We start from the raw sequence: 27,259 nt of genomic DNA on the forward strand, positions 1-27,259 counted from the left end.
CAGATCTTAACAGATGAAATCATTTGTAGAGGTATTTTGCAAATATTTAAAAGACTGTTAGGGTAGGCTTTTATGTTAGATTACTGAAGCCATCTCATATTATTGACAGATGGATTAATTTGAAATGTATTGCTGATCTGTTATCAAAAAACATTAACACAGGTTCTGAAATCAAATGTTTAGGGAACCTCATAGTGCACTTAAGCATGAGCCAAATGTGCCTGAAGTCAGCTTAAAAAAATTAAGAATGAAACTGACATTGAACTCATTTATCTTTGTTTGTCAAAAAAACACTTTGAACAATGTACAGTGTTGGCAGTACAGAGGCTACAGAGGTGGAGAAACAGTTATTTCTGTAAATACATCTGCATTTTTTTTGCGCCGTGGCCCTGCAATGACATCAAATGTGGTAAAGCAGAGTGGTAATGAGCACTTCAAACATCTGCATGCTTACTTTAGAGCAATTAAAATATTCCATCCTCTCCAGTGAGAAGAGGAGCAGGAAAGAGGGCAAAATTCAGAGTTTGCACACTCTAAATGTCTGCCCTAATTTGAAGGATGCAAATGAAGTCAGCTTTGAATGAATGATGGAGGAATCTGGGGGGATGGCCCTTAGCTCCCCACTCATTCAGGACAACTCCAGTACTTTGAATAGTTCTGCACAAATATTTTTGCTTACAGCCCCTGCCTGACATCTTTGTGTAACAGGGTTATTTCTCAGGGAGCAGATCTGGAAGGCACATTTTCTTTGAGATCACCTCAGTGCTTCCCTCAAACCTGGGAAGCACCACTGCCACGGGGGAGTGCTCAGTGCTCTCTTCCTCCTTCCCCCCCCTCTTTTTTTTGGCATCATGAAATCAGTATATTTACAGAAAAGCTTGTTCTTTTTCCTCTTCTTTGAAAGAAGGAGAGAGGAAGAATGTTTAGTAAACATGGATTAGGGAGGTGCTTATAAAAACGCAAATTATTTTCCATAATACCAAATCATTTAAATAACCCCATACAGCCTCTCTTCAAGGGTGGGCACATTGTATGCTCCTCATTACTCATTACCCAGCCTGATGATTTGCTTCAGGATTAGCTGATACTAAAGTGCACTTTTTTTTCTTTTCTTTCCTTTTTTTTTTTTTTTTTTTTCATTTTCTATAGACTATTCTAATTCATTTCATAATTTCCTTTTTCTCTGGCTGAAGCTAACTGAAGCCACATAATAGCTGACCCTATGGAAATAATACTGAATTTTCCTGCAGGACTCAAACACCTGCTAACAGGATCTTCCGAAGGAGGCTTATTGTATTTGCGAAGGGGCTCGTAGCACATTGTCTGTTTAAAATTGGTTTCATTTGCACTGGAGAATTGTAATGTATAAATAGTCTAAACATTCTGTAGCTTGCAGAAATGATCCGAATGCTTCTTGCTCCTCTAGTCAATGAAAACCAGGCTCTTTGGCAGCAAGTAGAGAACCACTTCAAATGGAAATGAAACAGAATTTAATAAGAACACATTATTTAGAATAATATACATATGTACATTTTTATACTGTTACTGCTTTACAGATCAGTTTCTAAGCTGGTAAATTAAAAGATAATGTTACATTGAAAGAGTTAAAAGAATGACTTTATTTTAAACTTCAAATGTCTTTTGCAATCTGACATATTGCATCTATTACTTTTCATGAAGACCTTCTCCTGTAAAATCTAGCCCAATGAAAATCTTCCATACAATTTTTTTTTTTTTTTTTTTTAATAAAACAAGCATGGGAGGCATTGTGGGCCTGATTCCTCTATGTCTCTCCCACCCACTATTAAAATAAAATGTATAGGCTTTATACTATAATTTTTAAACTGTTCGACTTTTTGTATCCACAAATAAGGAAAAAATATAAAGAATGAAAAAGAGACATACTTTTCAAGAAACTATGACTTAACCAGAAGTAAAAGAAAAAATGTAAAAGAAAAAAAAAAAAAAGGCAATTCAGAGCACCCAAAGTCTGAAGATAAGCTGCTATTTCAAGAAAAGCTGATGTAAGCCTTTGCTATTTTTAGAGTTGTGGGCACTTCTTTTCAATATATAACAAAGAAAATTAAGTCCATTTTGTATTTTCAGATGCTTTGGTTTCCTGTTCCTCCATCTTCATATACATCTAGGAAAGAACAGATACGATAATGGTTGTACACAATGCTTCCTTCCTTTTTTTTTTTTTTTTTTTTTTTTTTTAAAAAAAAAAAAAGAACACTGTTGCAAACATATACGCAAACCAGCAGTTCTAAACACAAGATAAAAAACTCTTCTTTAGCATGAAAGATAGCTCCAAGGGCATATCTGTAACACACTGATATTTAGCTGAATTTTTAGTATTCATAAGATCTCCAATTCTGAAAGATATATTTAGTGGCAAGACAGGTCTGAGCCATACATAAATGATGCCATCCTGGATAATATGTCACACCAGAATGCTGCCTTTTCAGAACAAATATTTCAAGCTGTTTGTATGTTATCAGCAATTTTGCATTGAGCACCTGCTAAAGAGTAGCAGTAATGATAGGTTGTTGGTGTACACAGCACAAACCCCGTGCCAAAATGCCTGGCGAAGGTTTACATCCTCGTTGCTCTTCAGCAGATGGCAGAGCAGAAATCTGTGCCATGGTAATGCTTGATCTCAGAGAAATAGTGCATGTGAGAGGAGAGGGAGATGATGCAGATTTATCTTCATTTGAAGTGAAAGTGCTATCTAAGTTATAATTTCCTCTGTCAGAAGAGTTTTGAGCTGTCAATTCTTATGAACAAGAACTGGTTAAACTTCTTGCTCATTAGCTTTTATAGCCATTTTCTGATTTTTTTTTGTATGTGGAAAAAGTCACTTGATCTCTTTGTCAAAGGATTTATATTTAGTTTAAAAATGTGCAAGGATGATAAAAAAATCAGTTTAGAGGAGTGTATTTAATGAAATGATTGAATGTGCTACATCCATGTACCATCCTATGACCGTCTATCACAGAGATGGGGCGTGGGAGTTTCCTCGAATACATATCTGATGTTTCCACTGGGATTCCTTGAGAAAGGAGACAAATCTGCAAAAGACTGTTGCACTCAACAACTAGTATCACCATACGAACATAAAAATGCCAATCCAACTATCATCCCAGGTCTATTCTTTTGAGTGCATTTAGATTTTCAGTCCCTCAGTTCAATCCCAGGGGAGTTTGAGAGTTTTATTACTTTTCAGCAGTATTCTTACCTTTGAAGAGCTGGGGCATAGCCAAACTATTTGCAGTTATTTAGAGCTTGTTAGAGCTCAGAGGCATAGGTGCATGTGTGTGACTGAATGAAAAGGCTGATAAAAGCATAACAAAAAGTGTTAGGGAAAAGCTATTCTCAGAGTGTTAAGCGTTGGTTAGTCTGAGAATTTGCCAGTACTGTCACTGGGATTTATATAGAAAGAGACAGGAAATCAGCTGACACTGCAGAAGTTAGGTTCACAGAGAGGATTTGAAAGATTCTCAGACAGTATATCTGGGCATTAAACTATGAAATAATGTGTTTTCTACTTATTTTTCCTTGCATTTTAGTTCTAATAAATTTTACAGCATTTCCAGTCAGGACCACAGGGAATATGAGCAAAGTGATCACTTTCCCAGCAAACCAGTTTGGCTGACTGAAAATCTATTCTTTTGTTTTGCACAAAGAGAAATTCCTGTTGTAGGCAAAGTGCGGGCAAATCCTGTATCATGCTTCCCATGAGCATTGCTGGTTACTGTACAGAAGCCTGCATGCTGAGTTCATGGAGTCCATCTATAAGCAATCACTAGTTTGCACTACAGGAGTCTGAAATTACTTCTCAGCTCCATTTCCAATTTTGTGATGTTTTATGTTTCATTATACTCAGTGCTGAAGCATCCTGCTGCAAATACAAGTATTAATTGTCCCAATTTATTCACTGCTAAGAGTGCTCCTCCATTGCAGGTCAGGAACTGGAAAATTCATCTTTCTAAGACAGTCTTTCTAAGCTGAGTCACTTATCCTTTATTGTGTTTAGCAGGACCCATCCTGGTTTTGGTAGTGGAAGTTTTGCTCCTATGTTTCTTTTTAAAAATCTTGCTAAATGAAGAGAGCAGCAAAATGTGGCTATGCAAATGACCCCTTTACAACTACAGAATTCATTTTGTGAAGCTTGAGTTGAAATCTGGACAAAGTTCAAGTTACCTTTACTTTGAATGTATTCTTTTAGAAGAATAATATATCAGTGAGAAAGCTAAGAAGAGGGATAAAGAGTAAGAAGAAAATGTACTCTGTGATTGCTATTTTTTACACCTGGTTTAAAAAATCATCTTGATTCAAAGTGAGTAACTCCAAGCAAAAGAAAAATGCCATTAGAAATTCATTATTAGTTTCTCACTAATCAGCTTGCTTTTACAAGCATGGTTGCATGTTTGCATACATAATTTGGATGCACAGTTGAAATGGTAACCTGCACAAAATTTTTAGTAGTGTAAGTACTGAATGGTAATGCAGTCGCACAAGCATTGTGATTACTCAGCCAACTGATTAGTATATCTGCAAGAATGAGTATTTTCCATTTCAATAATAAAAGAAATGGAACACAGTAAAAACATGGAAAATGTGATAAAATAGGCTTGTTACCAAATAAAGTCTTGTGAGCTGTTCTTAATTTGTAAGACTGCCAATATTCAGAGCAGATTTATGGTAGCTATACTGCCATGACAAAAACTTTACAGTGTATTCACTACTCTTATGCCAAGAGGTACAATGCAGTAGGTTTGAATAAAAACAGGACTAGCATCCGCTAGTTGGTAATTAACTCAGCAAAGGCATTTTCCTGGCCTTCCAGGCCAGGGTACTGCAGAACAATATGTATTTTGCTCTAAAACATTAGTTAAAATGCATATTAAGATATCAGTTACTCAGATAACGGAGCATTGCCTGCCAGTACTGCAGTGACCATTGCAAACAACCCTTGGTCATTGATCAACTTGCCAGTTTCAACAGTGCAAAAATACCCTAACTCTTCTTGGTACATGGCTGGCAGGTGTGGAAGCCGTGCTGCCAATTAAACTGCTTCGATTAAAGATGTAACCTGCTCAGTGGGAAGTGCTGAGATCTCAGTGCTGTCAAACTGTAGCTACCTGCTTAAAGCATTTTGGAATTTCCCCTTGAAATTGTGCTTAAGGGTCTTAGATTTGTTTTTCACACTTAAACAAACGTAGCGTGATGAAATGGAAAGTTGGAGTCTTGAGGTAAAGTGAGCGATTGTATCGGAATTGTATAGGATTGTATAGTAAACGGTGGAGGAACCGATGTAGCTCACATCTTTTTGCTCCCTTACCCCTTTCACTGGAATCAAACACCAGCCACCAACATGTGAATTGTTCTGTCACAAACGTATGCAGAAGTCCTTGTCTTTAAGCTACCACGAGTGCACACAGGCTTTAACTTACTGTTGATGGTCCTCCTGCTGCTGCTGCTGCTGCTCGGGAACATTCTGAATAACTTCATAAACTGTACTAAGCATATCCTGGCCTGGGACAGTGGCTGAGCCAGGAACAGATTGACTTGAAACCTAAAAGTAGCAAAGAGTGTTTCTGCTGTAAGTACAAATGGAAAAAGGTTCAACAGAAATTAAACTGATAATGTAACCTCTCTCTCCTCTCTCTCTCACTTTAACAACAGATTATCCCTTCTCCATCAACATTTTGGGCATGGATTTAACAATTCATCTGTATTAGTTCACATTTCATTCTTGGTAAGTTTTCATCACATTTATAGTAATGGGAGCCATAGATTTAAATTCAGTTAGGGTCTAAGAAGATTTAGGATGCAGCTTTTCATTTAATATAACAAGTATTTTATATTACTGTGCCACAAGTCAAGGAAGGAACATTTAACAAAAGAAGAGAGAAATATGAGCATTCATAGTAAAAAGGAGAAAATATTTGGGGAAAGAGCTCGGTTATAAAACCAAGCATGTCAAAGTGAGAGCACTGTGAGATTTTTCCATAAAAGAAGTAATAATGAAATTGTTCAATGTGTTATGTATACAAAACACTTCTTATGCCAACACACCTAGACTCATAATCCATAAGGATTTCTTTCCATATCCAACCTCCAGTTCTTCATTATTTCCAATTTCTTATTTTTCCATTTCTTGCTAACTAAAATGAATCAGTGGATCAAATGCTGACTATATCTACAATGTCACAAATCTGACTAGCTAAACTAGTGGAGCTTCTCCTGTTTCTTGAAATTGTGCTGGAGATTAGAATGGATTTAAGTAGTTGTAAATCCACTTTGCTGTGGTCACCTCTCCTTTCTGACTTACTAAGGCTCTGATTCTGCAAGATACTTAAGGAATGATATGACTTTGTGATATGATCAGCCCTAGGGATATCAGAGGATACTCAGGGCTGGTATGATTTAGGTTCTGAATTCTGTACTTGCTAAGCCTCTTATTGTCACAAGCATTCACAGACCCAGTTTGGCCATTCCATCTTCTAAAAGCTTTCTATCTCCGGTGCTGCAAAATTCTCTTCTTACACTGACTTTTACTATAGCAGTCTAGCTCTTGATTGTCTATGTCAATCATCTAATCCTGACAGAGAAAAGGGTTTATTACCTATGGTTGTTTTTGTAATACATCATGTATGGAGAGAAATAATTATAATTACAAAATACCCTTGAAAATCTATGAGCCCCTACATGATCATGTTTAAGAGCTGTCCCTTACCTGACCATCCTGGTGCTTTCCAAATGCACAAGACTACCGCCAGAAATTTTCCTTAAAAGGAAAGTTATTCTTGTACTTCCTTCAAGTTTCAGACTGTTGCTCCAAATTCTGTGGTCTGATTTCTTGGTTTTCTTTGTCATTTTGCTAGAATCACTGAACCATAGGATCATAGAATGTCTTGGGTTGGAAGGAACCTTAAAGACCACCCAGTTCCAACCCCCTGCCATGGGCAGGGACACCTCTCACCAGACCAGGTTGCTCAAAGCCCCATCCAGCCTGGCCTTGAACACCTCCAGAGATGGGGCATCCACAGCTTTTCTGGGCAGCCTGTGCCAGGGCCTCACTGCCCTCTGAGTAAAGAACTTCATCCTAGTATCTAATCTAAATCTCCTCTCTTTTAATTTAAAAGCATTCTCCCTTGTCCTTTCATTATCTGCTCAAGTAAAATGTTGTCCATCTTTTTTATAAGCCTCCTTTAAGTAAAGAAAAGCTGAAATAAGGTCACCCTGGAGCTTTCTCTTCTTCAGGCTGAACATCCCCAGCTCTCTCAGCCTGTCTTCATAGGAGAGGTGCTCCAGATGCTTCGTGACCCTTCTCTGGTCCCACTTTAACAGCCCCACACCCTTCTTGTGCTGGGGGCCTGAGATCTGGATGCAATACTCCAAGTGACGCCTCACAAGGGCAGAGCAAAGGGGGATAATCACCTCTGTCTCCTGCTGGCCACTCCTCTCTTGATGCAGCCCAGGACACAGTTGGCCTTCTGGGCTGCAAGCACACACTGCTGGCTCATGTTGAGCTTCTCGTCCACCAGAACCCCCAAGTAGGGGGTAGGACTCTCTGTAGGACTGCTCTCAATGAGTTCTTCTCCCAGTCTCCTCATTCACTTGGGATTGCCCCAACCCAGGTGCAGCTTAGTCTTGTTGAACCTCATCAGGTTCTTGTGAGCCTATTTTTTTAGCTTGTCCATCTTACACCACAGCAGAATAATGGCCAATAATAGCATCTGCACAGTCAGAGTGCAAAGAAATAGCATATGTAGTAGAGATGTTTTCTGCCAGCAAAATGCCTGTGCTTAAGTCCTCCCTTGCAATACATGAAACTACCAAAATAATTCTTGTGACATATAACAGATTTATTTAGTATATTTTTACATACAATACTTTAAATGTCTCTCGAGGCTTTTCTGCACTGTCAAAGTTGTATGTTGTGTGAGCAACAATACAGAGACAAGGGAGAATGACTCACCATTACTCATCTACCCAAAACTACTGATACTCTTTTAACATAGGGTAACTGAACTGAGATTGTTCCATGTAGAGTTTGTGTAGTTCCCTCCTGCAACATGATGATACATGTACTGAACTGGAAACGTACTAAAGAAAGAGAACACACTGAGTAAACAATAGTTGTGAACAGGGTGTCATAAAATCAACTATGAAAAGCAACAGAAATGAACTGACAAAAGGATTCTAGTGCTGACATTTAGTACTCCTAAAGAAATAGAAAAAAAAATCACTTTGAAACATAAAATCACATACCCTAGAACCACTGGCATGATCAGGAATAGCAACAAATTCATAGATCCCAAAATCATCCAATGCACTTTCATGTCCTAAAGTTAAAATGAACAAACATGAAAAACATGTCAAGATGTAATATGGATCTGGAATAGACAGTTTAAATATGGACGGGTAAACTCATTTGGCCTAATTTCAAACAAAACCAAGCCAACAAACAGCTGCATATTGGATGCTTGATCTACTTTAAACCACATTAAACCACTGAGCTGGCATGGAGTGAGGCAGGGCAGCTGAACCACTGGTGTGCATGCTGCTTGGTGATCTCCAGGGCCTCAGACCAAGAGCAGAGCCTCCAGCTGACCTCAGGTATCTGCCTGAGCACAGCTCTTGGGCAGTGGAGTTCTATGATACAAGCCCAATTATAATATTTTATTATGATCTCATGATTTTGGTATTGCTTGGTGCCATCAACATTCAGAAGTTTAACTTTAACTTACATGAACAGCTTGAGTTCAAGCAAGCAGGATGCATACTGAACTCTACACGAGCTAAACCCATGCTGACCTGTTGTCCTTTTGGTTTCATCCTAAGAAGGCTAGAATAGCGGTGTACAACCCAAGCTGAAAAACACACTTCCCTTCCTTTCCTTCTTTATTTTTGTATGTAGGAATGCTATTTTATAGCAAGAATGGATTTGACCTTATGCTCACATTTCTTTCATTAGCATTACCTGAAAATGTCTGTGCCTTTCTGTAATCAGCCTCTGGCCTAAAAACATAAACACACTTTTTAATTTGGTGTCACAAGCCAAGGAGAGAAAATTAATATGAGAAAATGCAATTCTTGTAATGGAGAGGATTTCAAAACCTAAAAATTACTTTTTTTTTTTTTTTTTTTTTTTTCTGTACCTGCTCTGCAGCTTCTGTCGTATCACTGAAAAGAAGAGAAAAAGGGAAAATCATTCTTTATGTTCTAATATTCCAAAAGAATAGCCAGAACATGCTTAACTCTTACATACCTTTATGTGGCTGATACCTTTTCCATATGAACACAAAGACCATAACTAGGATCAAAAATAATGAAATTCCAGTTATTACTGCAAGAGATGACAAAGATTTTCCTTTCTGGGCCAGCTTTTCCAATCCTGTGTCAAAGAAGATCAGTGCTGCATTTAGTCTCCTGTTCTGTACAAAGCGAAGTTACAACAATGAAATAGGCATCATTATAAATTCCTACAAAACTAGTATGTAGATGTAAAATAGTTACAAATATTAGCTTCTTGTGAATTGGTAATGATTTCCCACAAATCACCTAAACTGGGAAAGCAATGACATGCATACCAGAAAAGAGTCCAGAACAGAATGGTACCTAGAGCTAAACGAAGGTCAGTAAACATGATCCGGGAATTAGAGCATCACAAAAAGTAAATGAATGTATTCTGGTCTTAGTCACAGAGTCTCTGAACTGCAAAGAAAACAGGTGACAGAACCTGTAGGTACTCGGGAAATCAAGGGTGAATCAGGAGCAAGAACCAGGTCTCCACAGTGATGGAATCACTGGGGATTAACAGCAAACCCTTTCCTCCGCAGGTTGTTGTTATAGGGTATGGATTTCCACTCTGCCACACCAACAGACGTGTCAAACAAATCATGAGGTGAGACAGTTCTGTTTTTTTTTCTTCTAATAAAAATGCAGTCAGCTGGCTGTGTTTGTGTCAGACTGTGTTAGGAAGCAGCAGGAGACTATCATGCTTTCAAAGCACTCTATTTGCAAGCCAAGACTGGAATTTGGTAGTTTCCAAAACTGGCTTTCCGAAATGCAAAGAATGCCATCCTGTCCCACATGGGAGTCCTGCAGGGACAGCAGAGTGTGTTTAGAGTCAGCAGGGCTGTGACAATTTCACATACACACAATTATATGCCTCCCTGGTATATTTTGCTGCCTGATAGAGCAGCCTGCATTTAGCTAGATGGCAGGGCAGATCCTTCCTCCTGGCACCGCAGCAGACAGAAGGCAACAAGCTCCATCATTTCTAGAGCTAAGGGGTGAGGTATCTACCTGAGCATGTGGAGCTCTATGATACAATTGTGCACACCTCAGGAACGTGTAAGGTAGCTGTGGGCCGTACAGCATGTGAGTTAACACTCAGACATCTGTGTCAGAGCCATCTCAATGGATGTGATTCATGTGGTGTGTCAGATGTGCTACAGCTTCTCCCAGGGACCATAAATAAGTATCTTCCCCTCTGCTTCAGTGTTTGGCTTTCCATGTATCAGTACAGGTTCCTATTCATGTCAAAGTGTCTACAGATTGAGTTGCTCTTCCTCTCCCTGTAGGTTATTAGGTCTTTGTGAATGGCTGGAGCCAGCACCTTGTATGTACCTAGCAGTCCTTGTGTTGTGCACATTTTCTGCTTCATGCATGAAAGGGTAATATGCTGGTCACCAGCACAACTGCTATTTGTCTCTCAGGTTGTCTGCCCCTACTTAAATAAATAAAAGGAAATGTCTCATAAAGTGCAAATATCACAAAGGCAGTGGTGTGCAGGCAACAGCACTGCAGAAACTGTGTTTGATAGTCTCAAAGTTTGGTTGGCTTTGCTAGTAGAATAAAGAATTATAATTACAGTGATCAAGCAAGCAATTCCTAGACCGAAAACTATCAGGTGAAAATAGAGAATACCTGGGGAAAAAAAGAAACCAGTGCAGATTACTTACAGCTGGAGTAACCCAGACTCAATGCTTTATGACAACTGATGGTTTCATCCATCCCACACTTCAGGTTGTTCAATATGCAGGATACTTTTTGCTAACATGGCATTGCTAGCTCATTGAAGGCAGAAGACAAAATCATCCAGGGGGCTTGTTGTGGGACCAGAGGTTCAGACAACAACATCTGTAACTCTTAACACAACCACCCTCCTGTCATAGGACTGCATACACATCTCTTTCCCTCCGTGTTTCCTCTTCATTTACAACCCATTGATATTGATACTTCTTTCAAGTAGTTTGTGCTGGATGGGAGGGGAATAATCCTAGCTGTAGGAGCTGCATAGTAGGAGGGAACAACTGAAATACTGTAGTTTTTCGAAAGGTTTTTACATCACTGACAGTCTGGTGGTTTATCAAAATCCCATCAGAATCTAAAAAATTATGTTCGCTTGTATTCATGTCTATATAGATACATGGGATTTCTTTCCTTTTTCTGAGATACAAATTAGCAGCACTTTTCCAACAAAATTTACTGATACAACACAAGCAGAATATATACAATTAAATACACAAAAATATGTTGAAAACACCTACATAGAACTTGCAAAGACAGGAATTTGAAAGTTAGGAAATGGCAAGCGCAGTTGCTTGTGCACTCATAATTCCCAGCTCTTGCTCTGAATGGTGTAGAATTTGTTAATTAGAAGCCATGTCACAGTCCATACATGTAAATGTATGCTGTGTATTTGCCAGTGCCAGCTTTATTAACACAATTCAAATGTGCATTATTTAGCTGGATGTATTTCCAGCACACCTATGAACTTCTGTACAGAGCCAGCATCTACTCACATCACTAACTCAGTGCCACTGTGCTGGCTTTGGGCGCAGTGAGAAGTTTTGGCTATTGCGTGGATTAAATATGTGGATTTCAAACAAGATGCATCCCGAACATTTAGGAAAATAAATCTCTGCAATTTCACCATATTTTTTCTTATTCTTGCAATGTACTTCTTTCATCAAGAAACAAACAAACAAACAAACAAAAAACTTGGAAAGACAGTAGAGTCCTTAAAAATCCTCTTTAAAAATAATAATTTTAAATTTATACTCAATAAATCTTATCTCTACAACCACATTTGTGCAGAAAACAAAGAAGTGGTCTTTACATGCATTTAACACTCAAACTGACTCAGTTTGAGGACTGAGAAATGACTTGTGTACATAATGAGATAGATCCTATTATTTTAAAATCTAACTAGTCTTGGGCAAAACCAGACTGCGGCTAGTGCACTTTTTGATATAATTGTAATTTATTGATAAAATTGTTGATGACTTTGCATTAATTAGGTAGCTGTTACTAGTGCCATAGAGGTGAGTTTCAATCTGAAACTAAGGTTGGACTGGGAGGTCTTCCAAGGCATTGATGTTCCTATTGCTGCTTAAATGGCATTTCCAGTGTTTTGAAAGGCACAGTCCAGGCTCTTTAACTAGGATTACAGGAAGAGGGAAAAGGCATATGGAAGAGAATTCATAATCTTTGTTTAATTTGTTTAATCCTATAAAATTTCTGTTAGTTCTGTAAATTCTGTTAAGCAGATTTTAGCCTGAGCAGGGTCACTGAGGTTTAGCCTGGTGGGTGAATTCATACCTTTTAAGTTCAATCAGTGCTGCATTGCAACATGTGGGCTCAACGTCCAGATTTAGTGCTATCTGAATAAATATTCTTCAGGAAAAAATATCTGTAGAAAGGGGATTTTTTTTTTTTTTTGCAAATACACAGGATAAAATATTTTTGAAAACTTTATTTAGATAAAATAATAGTTAGTATTTAAATGCAACTAAACATGAAGTTCTGGATTTTTTCATCATTTTGGGGCTTTAAAAGGAGATCTCAGCTGAATTCCTTATTTCTTACTGATGAATATACCATACAGCTTACATGAACTTCCTGGGGAAATGTCGTTCTTATTTCTAATGACACATGGCTCTCTTTGCATTTTCTTTCTCCACCAGCTGTAACATCTAACATGCAGAATTCTCACTGCAAAATTGCAACCTGTCTTCCTTTTAGCATACTTAACCCAAAGGATTTGTGATGATTACATACCAGCTTGAATAATGGACATCTGCTCACCTTGTTTACCTTACTAACAAATGGCTGAGCACTTTGTTCTGCACAAGCAAAATTGCTTTGTTAAATCTTCTAAACTGTGTTGATTACATCTTTTTTGAACAGTAATAGCACATAGTCCTTATCTGAAAACATCTGAAAACACTTGTATTGATCCTTATTAATAAGAGATATCAGAGTTGCTCAGTATCTTATTCTTAGCTGTGTGCTTCTGCAGGTTTCCTGAAAAATTGCTTTGTTGCTCTTTAACACAATCTGATGCAGGAATTGAGGTTATAAATTATGGGAAACACAGGTGACATGCTCAGCAGAACATAGTGGCCATTTCATAGATTCTTAAATATGAAAGCAAAATATTTTTTACAAGCAGATTGTAATTCATTCATCATCACAGCTTGCATTATCACCATATGCTAAACTGAGGCTCTTATAATACCTATCTTCTTACACTGGAAAGATATTAAAGACCCTCACTGTTGTTAGTCTGTGACTGGTTAATTTAGTCAGTGATGTATGACTGAGACTCTCCCATGTACTGACCATTGTGGGGCCCCAGGGCTCACAGCTCCTGAAAGGTAAAGAATGAGACAGTGAGCCTTGCACAAAATCTGCCCTTGGCAGGAAAGGCCCACCCTGGCACCCAGAAGATTTTTGCAATGTTTTCTCCATTTATTGTTCTCATTTTTTAAAGCACAAAGTAAGAAAAAGAGTAAGAAACATATAATTCTGCCATGGTACTTGGTCCTGATGTGGTTTGCCTACTAAGGAAGTTTTTCTACTCATGGGATAAAGCTCCAAATGGCCACATGTATTTGAGTGTCAAACTGCCACAAAACTTCAATATCTCAGGGACTCTTGTCCCAAGCTGTGACACACTGTGAGTAAAACCTTCATCCCATTGAATGGCCCCAAACCCTTTAACTACATTGTTAGAAAGACCTCACTTCACACATATATTCTCTCTGTAAGAATAGTTTCCTTTTCCTCATGTTGACACTCTCTTCAGATGCTGTAGTTACAGCAAGGAACTACTGTTCTTACCTGCAGAAGTAATGATCACTGTGAAGTGAGTTTCATCTCGTTTTCCAGTCACGTTGTTGAAAGCACGGCACATGTAATCTATTGTCTTCTGGGACACTTTATCAGATACCACTTCCAGGTGGGGTCCGTACTTGATTACCTGAGTGGTGTTGTCATCCCTTTGAATCCATGAGTAAGTATTTGGTGGATTTGAGTCTGCTGAGCAGTCAAACAGGATAGCTTCCCCTATGTCAACTGTGAACACTGCCCCTACATTCATACCTTTGTCTGACTTAACTCTGAGTCCATAAGGTCCATCTGCATTGAAAAAGAAACAAGAAAACATAGTGGACATATTAAAATAGAAGTACACATTTAAACTTTAGGTAAAAGCATATCTTTAAACTTGGAATCTTTAAACTGGACTAGCCTTTAGAATGGCTGTCATTAGATTAAATTATTTCCATTAAAAGGCTTTCAATTCAACAATTTGATCTTTACCAGGTTTATCTCAGACTACACCTGCTTAATGCTGATCTAACCACTGTTCAGGGAAACAGCACAGGTCTATGCCTTGTTCAGTACCATAAAAATAATGAAAACTGATCACAGTTGGAAAAGTTGTGAAGTAAAGGAACAATTTTTCATGTGCATACTAGACCTTTTCTACTCAAATGCCAAAGCTATTGGTATAAGTAATCTCTCTGCATATTTAAAAGTGAATAAATTAGCTTTCAAATACATAAATAGTCACTGTAATTCTCAGCAGTACAATAATTATTTGCACAACTATCCTAGAGATATACATTAGAGTGGGGTGTGCCTTAGATAACTTCATAAAATGTTTTTCTTAATAAATGACTGCTAAAATAAATTTTAACCTTCCCCTATTTTAGTATGTTTCTACTGCTTTGACATTTAGGTTTCTTTCAAGAGCAAGTCCTTGCACCTTACTCCAGACAGCTAGATTTCTGAAAATAGCTAGAAGAGTCACATATTGTCCAGCTGACGTGTGCTCATCACTTAGATAACTGAGCAGCTAAGTATTTTTAGGGCAATCTTCATAAGAAAATGGGAAGGTAAACAATATATTTAAGTACAGTAAGTGTAATTCCCATGCTATTTTTAAGAGATAATTTAGGAACCTGTTTTTTTTTTTTTTTTTTTTTTTTTTTTTTCATCTTTACATGTTAAAATCTATTTTTACAAGCATCAGAGAAAATAATTTAGAGAATAAAATAATAAAAATGTACAGTATTAAATTACTTTTTGCAGTCAAAAGAACTGATCATTTTAATGCTGATAGTTCCCTAAGAGCCATTAAATAGTACCCCATGTGCCATTAAAATGTACAGACCTACTACTGACAGATGCTAAAAGAAGCCAAAAGACACTATGCAGTATCATAGAAAAGTTCACCCAGGACAGCATAGCAAGAAGACAGATAAGTCATTATTATGTCCATTTTAATGTGACCAAGTAATATTTCCACGTTCCTATGGAACTGGAAGCATTAAAACAATGTAGCTGGTTTTGAATGAGAAATTTGTCGTCATATGAGGATGAACGCTGGCTTCTTTCAGATTCTCTATTTCTTACCAGGAAATTCAGACTAATGTTAGATTTACTGGTAACATGTATGCTTCTATTTATTATCAGCCTCAATTTAAGATAGTGACCTTTTTCTTCAAGAGCACGTAGCAAGCTGCACACAGGCTGTTTCATGTGTGCTTTTGTGGTTTTATTTCCCTATTTGTGAAGGTTTAGGAAAGAGAATGAAGACTATGACACCACAACCTGAATTTATTCAATTTTTAACCATACCTGCATAATTTACAGTTGTCAAGATTTCTTTTTTCTCTATTTATGTCTTAGTGATAAGTTTTTTGCAGTCTCATTTTAAGGAAGACCCAGCATCATGTGTGATATTTTGTTGGGCCATACAATACAGATCCACATCAGAATGATTTAGCTCTGCTCTGACCTACATCGCATGTGCCACTGAGAAGAAACAAGGCATTTTTAATAATCTAGCAGCTGAGATGCTCCTTGTTCACAGGCTCCATAACTCCCGAGTCATTTGCTTTACTTACCCAAGCGCCACTTCACCCTAAGATAAATACTTCTGCAAAGTGCAAACCTGTCGCCACTGCTCTAGTGTGGCTGAGTGCACCCTGACTGAAGATTTCTGTGTGCGCAGTGCCCAGCCACCGCACCGGCCACTCACTGGGACTTATCCCTTGCTTTTTTTGTATGGGAAAGGAGAGGGACATATAGAACTTTGACTTTTTCGTAAATGAAACTAAAACCCTTCACAGTATTTATGGGAGGGAACAGGCTTTTTTTACTTTACAGAGTGATTCAGTGATTCCTCCTATCTGACTGTTCTTTCTGCTATTACCTTTTATTTTCACTGATAATATAACCTTTGGCATATGTAAACAGAGATTAATGGTAAGAATAGCTGACAGGCCTCTCTGCTCCCTCCCTATAGTGGGAGATTGCCGCAGTCTGCAAAAGAATCAGGATTGAGTTCTGCTTTTGTATCAGTGCCATAGCAGTGCAGCGTACACAGCTGGCACTAACGCAGGACCACACTTTGGTAGGAAAGCTGCAAATCAAAAGAAACAATGATTAAAAACACCGACACCTGCTGCTGCAAAATAAATATATATATATATATTTTAAAAAAGTTTTTTAATGAAATAGTCAAATATTGTCAAGGTTTGAAAAGTAGCTTCACCTTGGTGAAGTCCATCCTTGAAGAAGTTATCATCAGATAATCCTTCAGAGTTTGGATCAGACCGTTGCCTCTCCTGGACTTTGCATACATCCCTGTGATCCCTAAACACTAGGTAGCTGAGGGGTATGATTTTGAAGCTAGGTAGCTTCAAGTATGATTTTGATAAGCAAATGATTAGCATTTTCCTCTCTGAGACTAAATATATTTTGGCTTCTGGAAGTCCAAAGGAATGAAATCACACTTAATCTATTAACTTCAACTTCATCACCACAGTACAGCTGTTTCTGTTGCAGCCTCCATGACAACAGCTTCTTCTTCCCTTGAAATAACTAATTTCTGGATCAAGCTACTGCAATAGCAATATTGTATGGTGCATTATCATAATGGAGAAATGGGACAATATTAATGAAGAACAAAAACATCTTTTGATTCTCAGTAAAAAACAAAACAAAACCAGAATGCCTGCCTTCATGGATCACCCAGTTCTACTTCTTTCCTGTTTCATTCTCAACAGAAACAAGCCTCTCATCTCAGTGCAGCTAGTTAACGAAATGACTTGTAAAATAATAAATCACCTGTTCTGGGCAACAATTTACTGCTCTGTGGGAATATTTCCAATTGCTCCTATCTCCACGAGACTGTTGTAGTTTCTAAGCAGATGGCAGGTATTTACTGTGAGTGACCTTTTTTTTTTTTTTTTTTTCTTTATCACTTACAGTAACTCCCCCGCAGCAATGACATATGGCACATGGGGATCCTGGGGCATATCCCAGAGTGCTATTGACAACTGCTGGGTGGAAGGCAAACCACCTCTGTGGGCAGAGGTTGGATGGGATTATGGGATTTGGTCTAGCCAGGAAGGAAGGCCCCGGTTCCCATTACAAATTTGGATGTAGATAGTAGTGCAAGCATTGTAGTCTAAGTGTTGCATTGTTTTCCCTTAATATGTATTTTTTGTTCATATTAAGTTACACACAAAGCAAACCCTCAATTCTGATGAAAAAAAAAGTATATTCTGAAAATACAACTTATAACTCCATCTGTGGAGAAAAATGGAGTCTGAGATATTTTAGTATATCAGCATCACCCAAGCGAAAAAGGGTTCTAGAAATGTGGACACAGAAGTGACAATGAAATTTTAAAGTTCTGCTAATCAATGGGTTGAAGATAGGTTTTCATGTAGAACTTGGAAAGGGTTTTCAAATTTGCAGGAAAATACACGTGGTTGGTTGAGGGAGAAGGAAGGAAGCCAAGAACTGAGACTAAGGGGCACACACCTTGTCAGTGCAACTGTCCCAGACAGCCACCAGTGCAAGAAATGCTCTGGAGCTAATTGTGCACACAGCAAATCAGAAATCCCAACACTGAACAGATTTGCCACAGATTAACACAGTAGTCAGAAAGGTGGCAACAGTGCATTTGCAGCTTGCTTAGAGATAATTTTTGCATGATTTGCAAAATGATTTTTTTTGCAAGCTTTGCAGCTGGCTTAGAGATCATTTAAGTAAACATCTTAAAATAACACCATCACAAACCCTTAAAAATATTTCATAGAAGTGTACTGCAAGCAATGATGGCCATCATAACCTGCTCTTCATGGCCTATTAAAACCTTTTTTTTGGATCAGTATGGGATCTTAAATGGCACAAAGGAAACCTTGGCAACGTAGGACTGAAGGGGATGTTTTGTACCACTGAGTTTAGCCTTCCACTACAGTAAACTGTCACAGTACAGAATCCCATTCTTACATTTGTCAATGTGCAATAGTAACGTGCACAGCTCTTGCAGAACCTCATTACTCCAACAGCTAGAAACATCTAGTTTCCAGTCAAAATATATGGTTACACAGGTAAACTTCATTGATATACTCCCAGTCTTTATGCTGATATCATTAATGAAAGTGTTAAACAGGACTGGGCTCAAAATTATCTTGAGGAATAATTGAATCATAGAATGGCTTGGGTTGGGAGGGACCTTAAAGATCACCCAGATCCAACCCCCTACCATGGGCAGGGACACCTCCCACCAGATCAGGTTGCCCGGGGCCTCTTTCAGCCTGGCCTTGGACACCTCCTGGGGCATCCCCTGCTTCTCTGGGCAGCCTGTGCCAGCGCCTCACTACCCTCATTGTGGAAAATTTCCTCCTAACTTCTAATCTAAATCTTATTATAAATTAGTTTAAAGCCATTCTAACTTGTCCTTTCCCTACACTCCCTGACACAGCATCCCTCCCCAGCTTTCCTGTAGGCCTCCTTTAGGCACTGGAAGGCTGCTGTAAGGTCTCCCAGGAGCCTTCTCTTCTCCAGGCTGAACATCCCCAACTCCCTCAGCCTGTCTTCATAGGAGAGGTGCTCCAGCTCCCTGATTATCCTTGTGGCCCTTCTCTGGACTCTTTCTAATAGGTCCTCGTCCTTGTGCTGGGAACCTCAATACCACCACCACTTCTTCAGCCTGGTACTTCCTGTGTTCAGCTTTTGGATAATGTTTGCTGCCTCTATTTTAATCAATATTTTCATGTATACCCATCTGATTGGTTTTCTTTGAGTCACTCTTCCTCCAGATATGATGATGCCTGTATGGTGGGACACTTGTAGTTTATACGTGGATTCTGCAGTTCATGCTGATCTCCACAACTCCATATCTCAGAGTGATTTTTTATTACACTATTATAAGTTATGGCTGCTGCAAACAAGCTTATTTTGAATGCAAGCTCACATATGATGTTGACTCAATAGTTTTCTGCCTCTCTTCCATAGTTAGAGGCACTCTTTCCAGCCAGATCTTTTATACAAAGGAAATCATGAATATTTCATATACTCACAATATATGGTTGGTGCAATTTGCTCACTTTCCATTGCACTGACAGGGTTGGATACCAAACAGCTGTAATTCCCAATGTCCTCTTTTACAACAGGAACAATTAGAAGTGTAGCATTGTTTGATGAAAAGATATAGTTAGGGCCAGCATGGAGAGGCTTCCCATTTTTCTTCCACTGGTAAACTACCCTCGTGCCTTTTCCCACGGTACATTTTAAGGTGATATTCCCCACGTACTCCACTACCCCAGAAGATGGCTCAGTCTGCACAATCGGCTGCGTGACAGGAACTGTAAAATAAAGAGATATGAAGAGCTATAAAAGTGACTAGTGAGTACATTACAGCCTTCACTGCTAAGACAATGCAAACAGCAGTCATCATCCTCTCTGGAAAGTATTGATATTTCAAATTGTATTTGTTAAATGTGGTTAAAGGTTGAAAAAAGAATGCCATACTCTCAGCTAGTGACTGTAAAAATTGTTCCAGTACTTAAACAAAACTAGACTGTTTATATTACTGGTTATACGACAAAGGCTGCAGTTGGGTGTACCGGTGTCTCCAGCTCTGGTCCCATAAGCAAATCCCTGTGGCCACAGCAAAGAAAAGAGCGCAAAGGGTGACATTGCCCACGGTGAGTGACTTCCTCAACAGTGCTGCCCGTGGCTTGGCTGGCGCCAGGACCCACTGAAACACACTGCCAGCCGAGTTGTGAGGATGACTGCAAACTGGCACAGGTGTGGGAGTGAAATGGCAGCTGCAACTTTATCATGTTAACGTCTCATTCATTTAATTGTTTCAAGCCGAACAGCTACAGTGCTCCCTGCATATAATCCATAAACTGCAGTTCATTGAAAATCAATACGTCCTTATGACTGATGGCATAATGGAGCCTTATGAAATAGTATTTCATATATTTGTCATATTATTTATTGGTTTCTAGATTCCTTAAATGTTTTACTTATGATCAAGAAATATTATTCAGTACATTAGTTTGTTTAAAGATGACTTACTGCAGCATTCCCTCCAGCAGAAGTGGAAAATAACATAATAATTGGCATTAATTCATGCACAGTTGTATTAAATAATGCACTATCATAACTGGATTCCAAGAACTAGTACTTGAAAACTACAGAAATTTTACTTTCAAAATGAAGTTGTTACATTTTACTAACTTACCATCAACAGCTACTTGAATCTTTTCACTGGCAGCTATTGTTCCATTTCCACGGACATTGACTTTTACAATGTAGTTGCCCTCATCACTGATACGTAACGGATTGATCATCAAAGACGCATTAGGTGGTACGAGGGTAAACTTGTGCCGATATTCCAAGTCTGGTACTACTGTCTGGTTTACAGAGCCAAGCAAGTATTTTGGATTACTTTGAGGCCTCTCAAACAGCCAAATAATTTGGATTTCACAGGCTGTAGTGTTGAAATTGTAGTCAACAGTAAGCTGGAGAGGTTGCCCCTCAATACCGTGGATAGTATGAGATGGTACTGTCAGCTTCAAGGCAGAACAAATACCTGCATAAAAATGAAAACCAAACAAATAAACAAACCCAAAACACAAATGGGAACACTGGAAGAAACAAACGAAAAATTCTCACAGAGAAAAAAAAATCTCAGAGTTAAAACTGATTTATTTATTTTTTTTCTTTATGGTTATGATTCAGATTTCAAGTAAGGAATGGGAAAAATCTCCTTCACTTCAGTGGAGTAGAATCTAGTTGTAGAGCTCCAACGTTGAAATACAGGAAAAGCCAAATCCGGTAGGATATTTGTGATTTCTGGTTAGATTATTTTTTTCAGTTTTTGCAAGTTTGGTGAAAATGAAGAAAGGTGAATTTACCTTAATGTTTAAAATATTTTTCTTCAAATGTATCCTCAACTTGCAGAGCTCCTATTGTCTAATTGCCTTCAACTGAAAACTCAATTTCAAGGATTTTTTTTTGTGTGTGTGTGTGTGTGTGTGTGTTTATTCAGGGAGAACTTTGTTACTGTTGCTTTGCCAGTTATACTGAGAAATCAATGAAAAAATCTAAGGCCCACTTTCACAGATTAGTGTGATTAAAATGGCAGTAATTAGTCATTACTGTTGTCTGCACTGTACCCTTCAGACTATATTCAAGAAAGATTACTAATCTTGTAAGAAAAAGCAAGAATTAAGGTTTTCTGTTGATATGCACAAAAGCAAAATTTCCAGTCCCCTGATGTCCTCCAAGAGCACTGCCTCCTTCAGGGTGCAAAACAGACACCCACCCTTCAGTTAATCACCAGCTTTCCCGGACTTTATTTTAGAATCATTTTTCATCGTGTCATCCTCGGGCAGATTTACAGAACATTATTAAAACTTTACCCTTAGGACTGCGTGGTCAATTTCCATGTGAACTTTTCCACTGTACTTTTCAAGCACAGCAATGGTGTGAAGCATTGCCATTAACGAATTGATTTCCCAACACCATTATAACTGATAAGACTTCACAGATGAGGACTTGAAGCACTGAGAAAAATAGCAGCAAAAATGTCCACTAATTTCGGATCATCTGTTTGAAATAGTAACGACTGTATTTTTCAAAGCACATACAAACAGCTTTTAATATGTTCAGGATGTAACTCCTGTTGACTTCAGTTGCAGCTTGGAGGGCTCAGCTATGAGAGCTCTGTATTTCTGAAGAGTACACACTGCAAATGCTAAGTCAAAATGCTGAGAGAAAAAAAAAAAAAAAAAAAAAAAAAAAGCAAACCCTTATTAGTAATAATATGTTGATAACTCTGGTTTAAGTAATCTGTCCACCACTGTGTAGGAATGTGCTGGAAAGAGAAAGATGTGCTTCCCAGGGATACATTCTGTGCTCACACCATTCACCAGTTATTCTGTACATAACCACTTCTGAGATACTGACTGTATTGCAGGAAAAACACACATTTGTTAAGAAACCTCTGGTCGTATTCTGTCTGTTCTGCAGCTACTGAGTTTTATAGTCAATGAAAAAGAGAGCTACAAAGCCTACAAAAAAAGGGGTCATTGTGTAGCTGGCTCCCCTTTTCAGAAAGCTGAACTCAACTATACTGAACTATACTCAACTTTGGAAGATGTCTCACAGCATTTCTGAAGGTATGGCAGGGAAACCAAAGGAAAACAGTTTGGTACAGCTACAGGGTAGAAAGCTATGAGGTAGATAGGAATGGGGTAGAGAGCATATAGCTACATGAAGATGTTGAAATCCCTTAGCAGGAAGACTCACAAACCTACTTTCTCAGGGGCTAAAGAGTAAGCAGGCAGAAGATTTCAGGTTGCACAGACACTGAAGTGGAAAGTACATTAGAGGGTCAGCTGAGACAGGAGGAGAATGGGACAAAAAGGGAGGAAAAGTGTAGAAAAGATAAACAGAGACTTAAGTGGAGGATGCACAGGAGCATCTTAAGCACATGCTTAACTTTTTCCAGATCAAAAACCTGAAACAGATGAAGTACAGGAATTGAAGCCTCCTGAGCTACTTCTTTTAAATATATTTGTGGCCTGTTGTTCTTTTTTATTTTTTATTTATTTTTTATTTTTTTATGCTGCTCAGCTCTTAGGACTAGCTAGATTCTAGTTAATGGGAGATGAGTTTTGCTGGTTATTGTAACATTTAACAGAGGTGAATTCCCTCCCTGCAAACCTTACAATGCAAATCAAACTGCTGCTGTCCACTGAAGAGAATAATTCCTCAATAAAATACTTCACAAAATGTTTAATGTTGAAAATATATTTCATATAACCAACTAATATACTTCATTTTTTTAAATCTCCTTGAACGAAGTAAAAGAGATCTCTCACGAATACTGGGAAATCTGTAAATGATCAATTAAGAGATCTGGCCATACCCTTCCTCATTAAACGCATGACCCTCCTGACTTTTGGGGTTTATCTAGCTGCCAGTAAGTGATCATGCTGTAGGATAAGAAGCCAGTAACAGCTGCAGTGGTAATCATAAAATATGCATTACCATTGATACTTCTCACAGATCTGTGCAGAAAAGGAGCAAGAAACAAGCAGGTCGAGTGAGCAGGATAACTGGGGACACCAGTATAAAAGTTATCACCATCATAGAAGAAGATAAAGAGAACTGTGGCTGGAAAATTTTGTTCCTTCTTGGTTAAAAAATGTGGGAATAGAAACCTTAAAAAGTGTTCAGCCTGGATCCATGTAATTCATGGGGAAAAGCAGCTCCAGTTAACATTGTGAGCTCAGTTAGGAAATTATTTTAGCAAAGATGGGTGAAGGTGAGGGAAGAAGCCCTGTTTCCCCCTTGCCAGCCATCCTGTCATTCATCAGGGAGCAGCTTTGGGCGATTTCAGGCTTTGCTGTCCCCTCTGGCTCTGCTGGGGTGGCTTCACAGAGAGCCATCAGCAGCCCCATGGCTGGCAGGCTGAGCCTGAGGCTCAGAGGTGTCACTGGGCAATGGTGTTCTCTCCAAGGGCTTTACGGGAACACTGCTGGGGACTTCTGCTTTAACAGAGATCAATTTTTTTGCAATCTGGAATATTGGATTAATTTCATAAATTTTCATTTTCAGTTAAATTAAAACTGAAGACTTACAATTAAACCTTGAATTAATGTTAATAGCAAAAACAAGTTGATGTCCTCTTACTTATTTCTCATCAAGTACAAATTCCATACAACTCAAACTTCTTCCTATAGCTTTCTAAATGTAATACAATACACATTTTTCAGAGAGGATGGAATTCCCCAAAAGAGGTTTTGTGTAATGCCCATAAGCCAAGTGGGTTGTACAAAAATGACCTCCATTTGGAGCCCAGTGTTTTGCTTCCATCTCACTCTGCTGTCATCGGTATTAGCAAGCACAACAGGATCGTTATTGACACAAAACAAGGACTGCAGCTTTAGTTTAAATAAAAAACTATGACATAACTTTTGAGTTTACTGCGTAAACTGAAACCTGCTTAGCGAGGTTTTATTATTCTCTGAATTTAACATGCACATCTCCTTGTCACAGTGAGCTTGGATTCTCAGCTACATTTTACTTAAGAGTTCATTTAGCTCCCAAGCTCTCCCCAAACCCTCAACTTGGTGTAAGATGTCATTAGGTACATTGCAATAGTTTTGGCAATTTTTACAAATAAGCTCATTTGTGAAAAATAAAAAGAGATAAAATGGACCAAGAAATCTGCTATTCCTCTACCTCTTGTTTCTCAGGCATGCTCTTCCCAACTTTGGCATTTTTGCCTAAGAACAAGTTCTACTGATCTTCATTAGTTGACTTGATTCTGCCCTCTGAGGTCAACGTGGTCTTTCTGTCATGCTCCCAATGCATCGGATTTTTGTCATGACAAAAAGTACAAGCCAGACATTTCCCATAGTAGAAATAATCTGAGTGAGACTATCATATGAAACTTGCTAGTGAACAACCATGTACTCCAAAGCATTCTGTCTGCATGCCAATATCTCTTGTAGGATTTTAATCAGAAATGTCCAACAAAGTAGTAATGTAGATAAAGAAGTGAATATTCATCATACTCTTGTCAAAAGGGTTTTTCATTTTTAAAGAAGTCTGATGCTCTTCATAAGAAAAAGCAATTGTTATGAAGCCAAAGCTCTTGACAAAGTATTTAGCTCAAAATCAAGGAAACTAGGTGACCGTATATGAACTTAGTGGAAAAAAAAGAAAAAAAAAAGAAAAAAATGCCCTTATACATGAATTAGTAAAGGACGTACCACATTTGTAATGTTATATATTCCCTCTGGTGATATTTACAAAAACAATTAAATACAGAAAATTTGAATTACAAGATTTTTCAGAAATACAACTTTATCTAACATTTGATCACAGGATCTTCCTGTAAAAGGGCACAGAACGCTTATTTTTTATCAAGTGCACAGATATCAAATGTACCATTATGAAAACTGCACCCAACTATTAAATAAATGTACTATTAATGCAAGACATTCTTAAGTTGAATGAAAGCTTAATTTAGTTTTAGTACCAAGTACATTTAAATATTATATATAAAGTTCAGGTATTAACTTCAAGTCATCATTGTAAATGGAAAAATACTGTATCGGCACTGTCTGAACATTATGCATTTTTAAAGAGATGTGTAACATCTTCTCTGTAAACTTTGGTTCAGAACCTGTCAAACCTTACTTGTTAAAAAGAATGCACTTTGTATATCTTTCTTAATAAAACATGACAATATATTTTTTTTTTTCAATGCCCATGTTTTATTTACAGATTATGTATAGCACTATTTTTTGTTAGTTTCTAAAAGTTTTAGCTCAATTCATAAAACAGAGGAACATGATCTGATTAAAAACTTTTAGGCTACATTCTTAATACATCTGACAATGTAACAGAAATATCTTCAAATTTAGGAGTATAAAAGCAAGCCACATTTCCACAATGAAAATCAAATATAATTCATACTGTTTCTTACCTACAAGCAGAAAATATATTTTGCACTGTAAGTCACAAAATAAGTTGGCTAAAGGGCTCCATGAAAGCATCCTGCCCCATACAAACACCACCTTCTTCTCAGTGCTAACTCAGAGCTTGGACCAGCAGCTGCTGTTTTATTTGCAAGGAAAATCAGCAATGAGTTAACAGGCCCTATCCTGTCCCCAGCCCTGTGTGATTTGAATATGTGTATACAAAGAACAAAGGGAGTGGAACACCTGTTAGATGAGCACCCATCTTCGTTGCCTCTGACTTTATCATAACCCTTCCCCAGGAGTCACAGTAAATATTACAAATAATGTAATAAATGAGCTGCAGAATACAAAGTACGCTGAATTAATAAAATTAAGTGAACGCACTGAATGTACAGGTTATAGAGGTATTAGCATCCTTCAGCTACACTGTTTCATAAAAATATTATGCTGCCAGATAGCTCTGCTTATTTCAAATTAGAATTAGTATTCAGCTATTTCTTTCTTCCTTTATTTTTAGTTTTTTTTTTTTTTTCAGATAAGATTTTTTCCAGTGATAGCCTCCCCTTTTCTGTCATAAAAAATACAAAAGAACTATTACAAAGCCATGCCTAAATACATTTCTAGCATTTTCTAACCCATAGTGTTTTTTTTTTATTATTTTTTTATTTTTAATCTTTAACATAAGTATAATAGGGAGATGATTTTGTTGCCTTTCTCTGAACAACATGTAACGTGAAGTGCCCATCAGGAACCTTTGCTAACAGAGTCCTGCGGCTAGAGTGGACAACTTAGTAGAGTTGTTGAGTTAGCTGCTGATTACTGTTTATTTTGCATGAACCTACATCAGTTTAATATTAATACTAATGTATGACCTGGATTGCGTCCAAGGCTGTCACTCACTGTACAAATCTAATCAGCGGCAAACCTGGAACCCTCCCACAGTTGCATGAGCAGTAATAGTTTGCAACAGCAAATATTTGCATCGACAGAGGTGGTTTATCCACAGAAAAACATGCTTTAAGTTTTCCCCATACAGTACTTAGGCTGTTATGGATTAATAAATACCAGGCTTGGCTGTACTCTGCCTTGTGCACGAGGGACGTGTAGCAGGGGATTGCTTCTCCTTTTCAGTGCGTGCC

General features: G+C 38.1%; 1 protein-coding gene across 1 annotated transcript; it reads right to left on the bottom strand.

Moving 5' to 3' along the window:
* Positions 1-1,600: 1,600 nt before the first annotated feature.
* HEPACAM2 (HEPACAM family member 2) lies at positions 1,601-26,257 on the bottom strand. Its single transcript, XM_035318723.1, has 10 exons — positions 26,126-26,257; positions 20,861-21,211; positions 19,689-19,973; positions 14,146-14,442; positions 9,281-9,406; positions 9,171-9,195; positions 8,993-9,030; positions 8,281-8,354; positions 5,457-5,578; positions 1,601-2,143 (listed from the first exon to the last, which is right to left on the bottom strand). Exons 1-10 carry the CDS (start codon positions 26,193-26,195, stop codon positions 2,134-2,136), a joined length of 1,398 nt encoding a protein of 465 aa, XP_035174614.1. The 5' UTR covers positions 26,196-26,257; the 3' UTR covers positions 1,601-2,133.
* Positions 26,258-27,259: the final 1,002 nt, after the last annotated feature.

This window comes from Oxyura jamaicensis, chromosome 2, assembly GCF_011077185.1.
Source record: "Oxyura jamaicensis isolate SHBP4307 breed ruddy duck chromosome 2, BPBGC_Ojam_1.0, whole genome shotgun sequence".
Classification (NCBI taxonomy): domain Eukaryota; kingdom Metazoa; phylum Chordata; class Aves; order Anseriformes; family Anatidae; genus Oxyura; species Oxyura jamaicensis.

Coding starts and splice junctions, on each gene's coding strand:
- HEPACAM2 (XM_035318723.1), bottom strand. CDS start 26,195: ATGCTTTCATGGAGCCCTTTAGCCAACTTATTTTGTGACTTACAGTGC. Junction 9,031..9,170: donor CGACAGAAGCTGCAGAGCAG/GTACAGAAAAAA, acceptor TTATGTTTTTAG/GCCAGAGGCTGATTACAGAA. Junction 8,355..8,992: donor AAAGGCACAGACATTTTCAG/GTAATGCTAATG, acceptor TTTTAACTTTAG/GACATGAAAGTGCATTGGAT.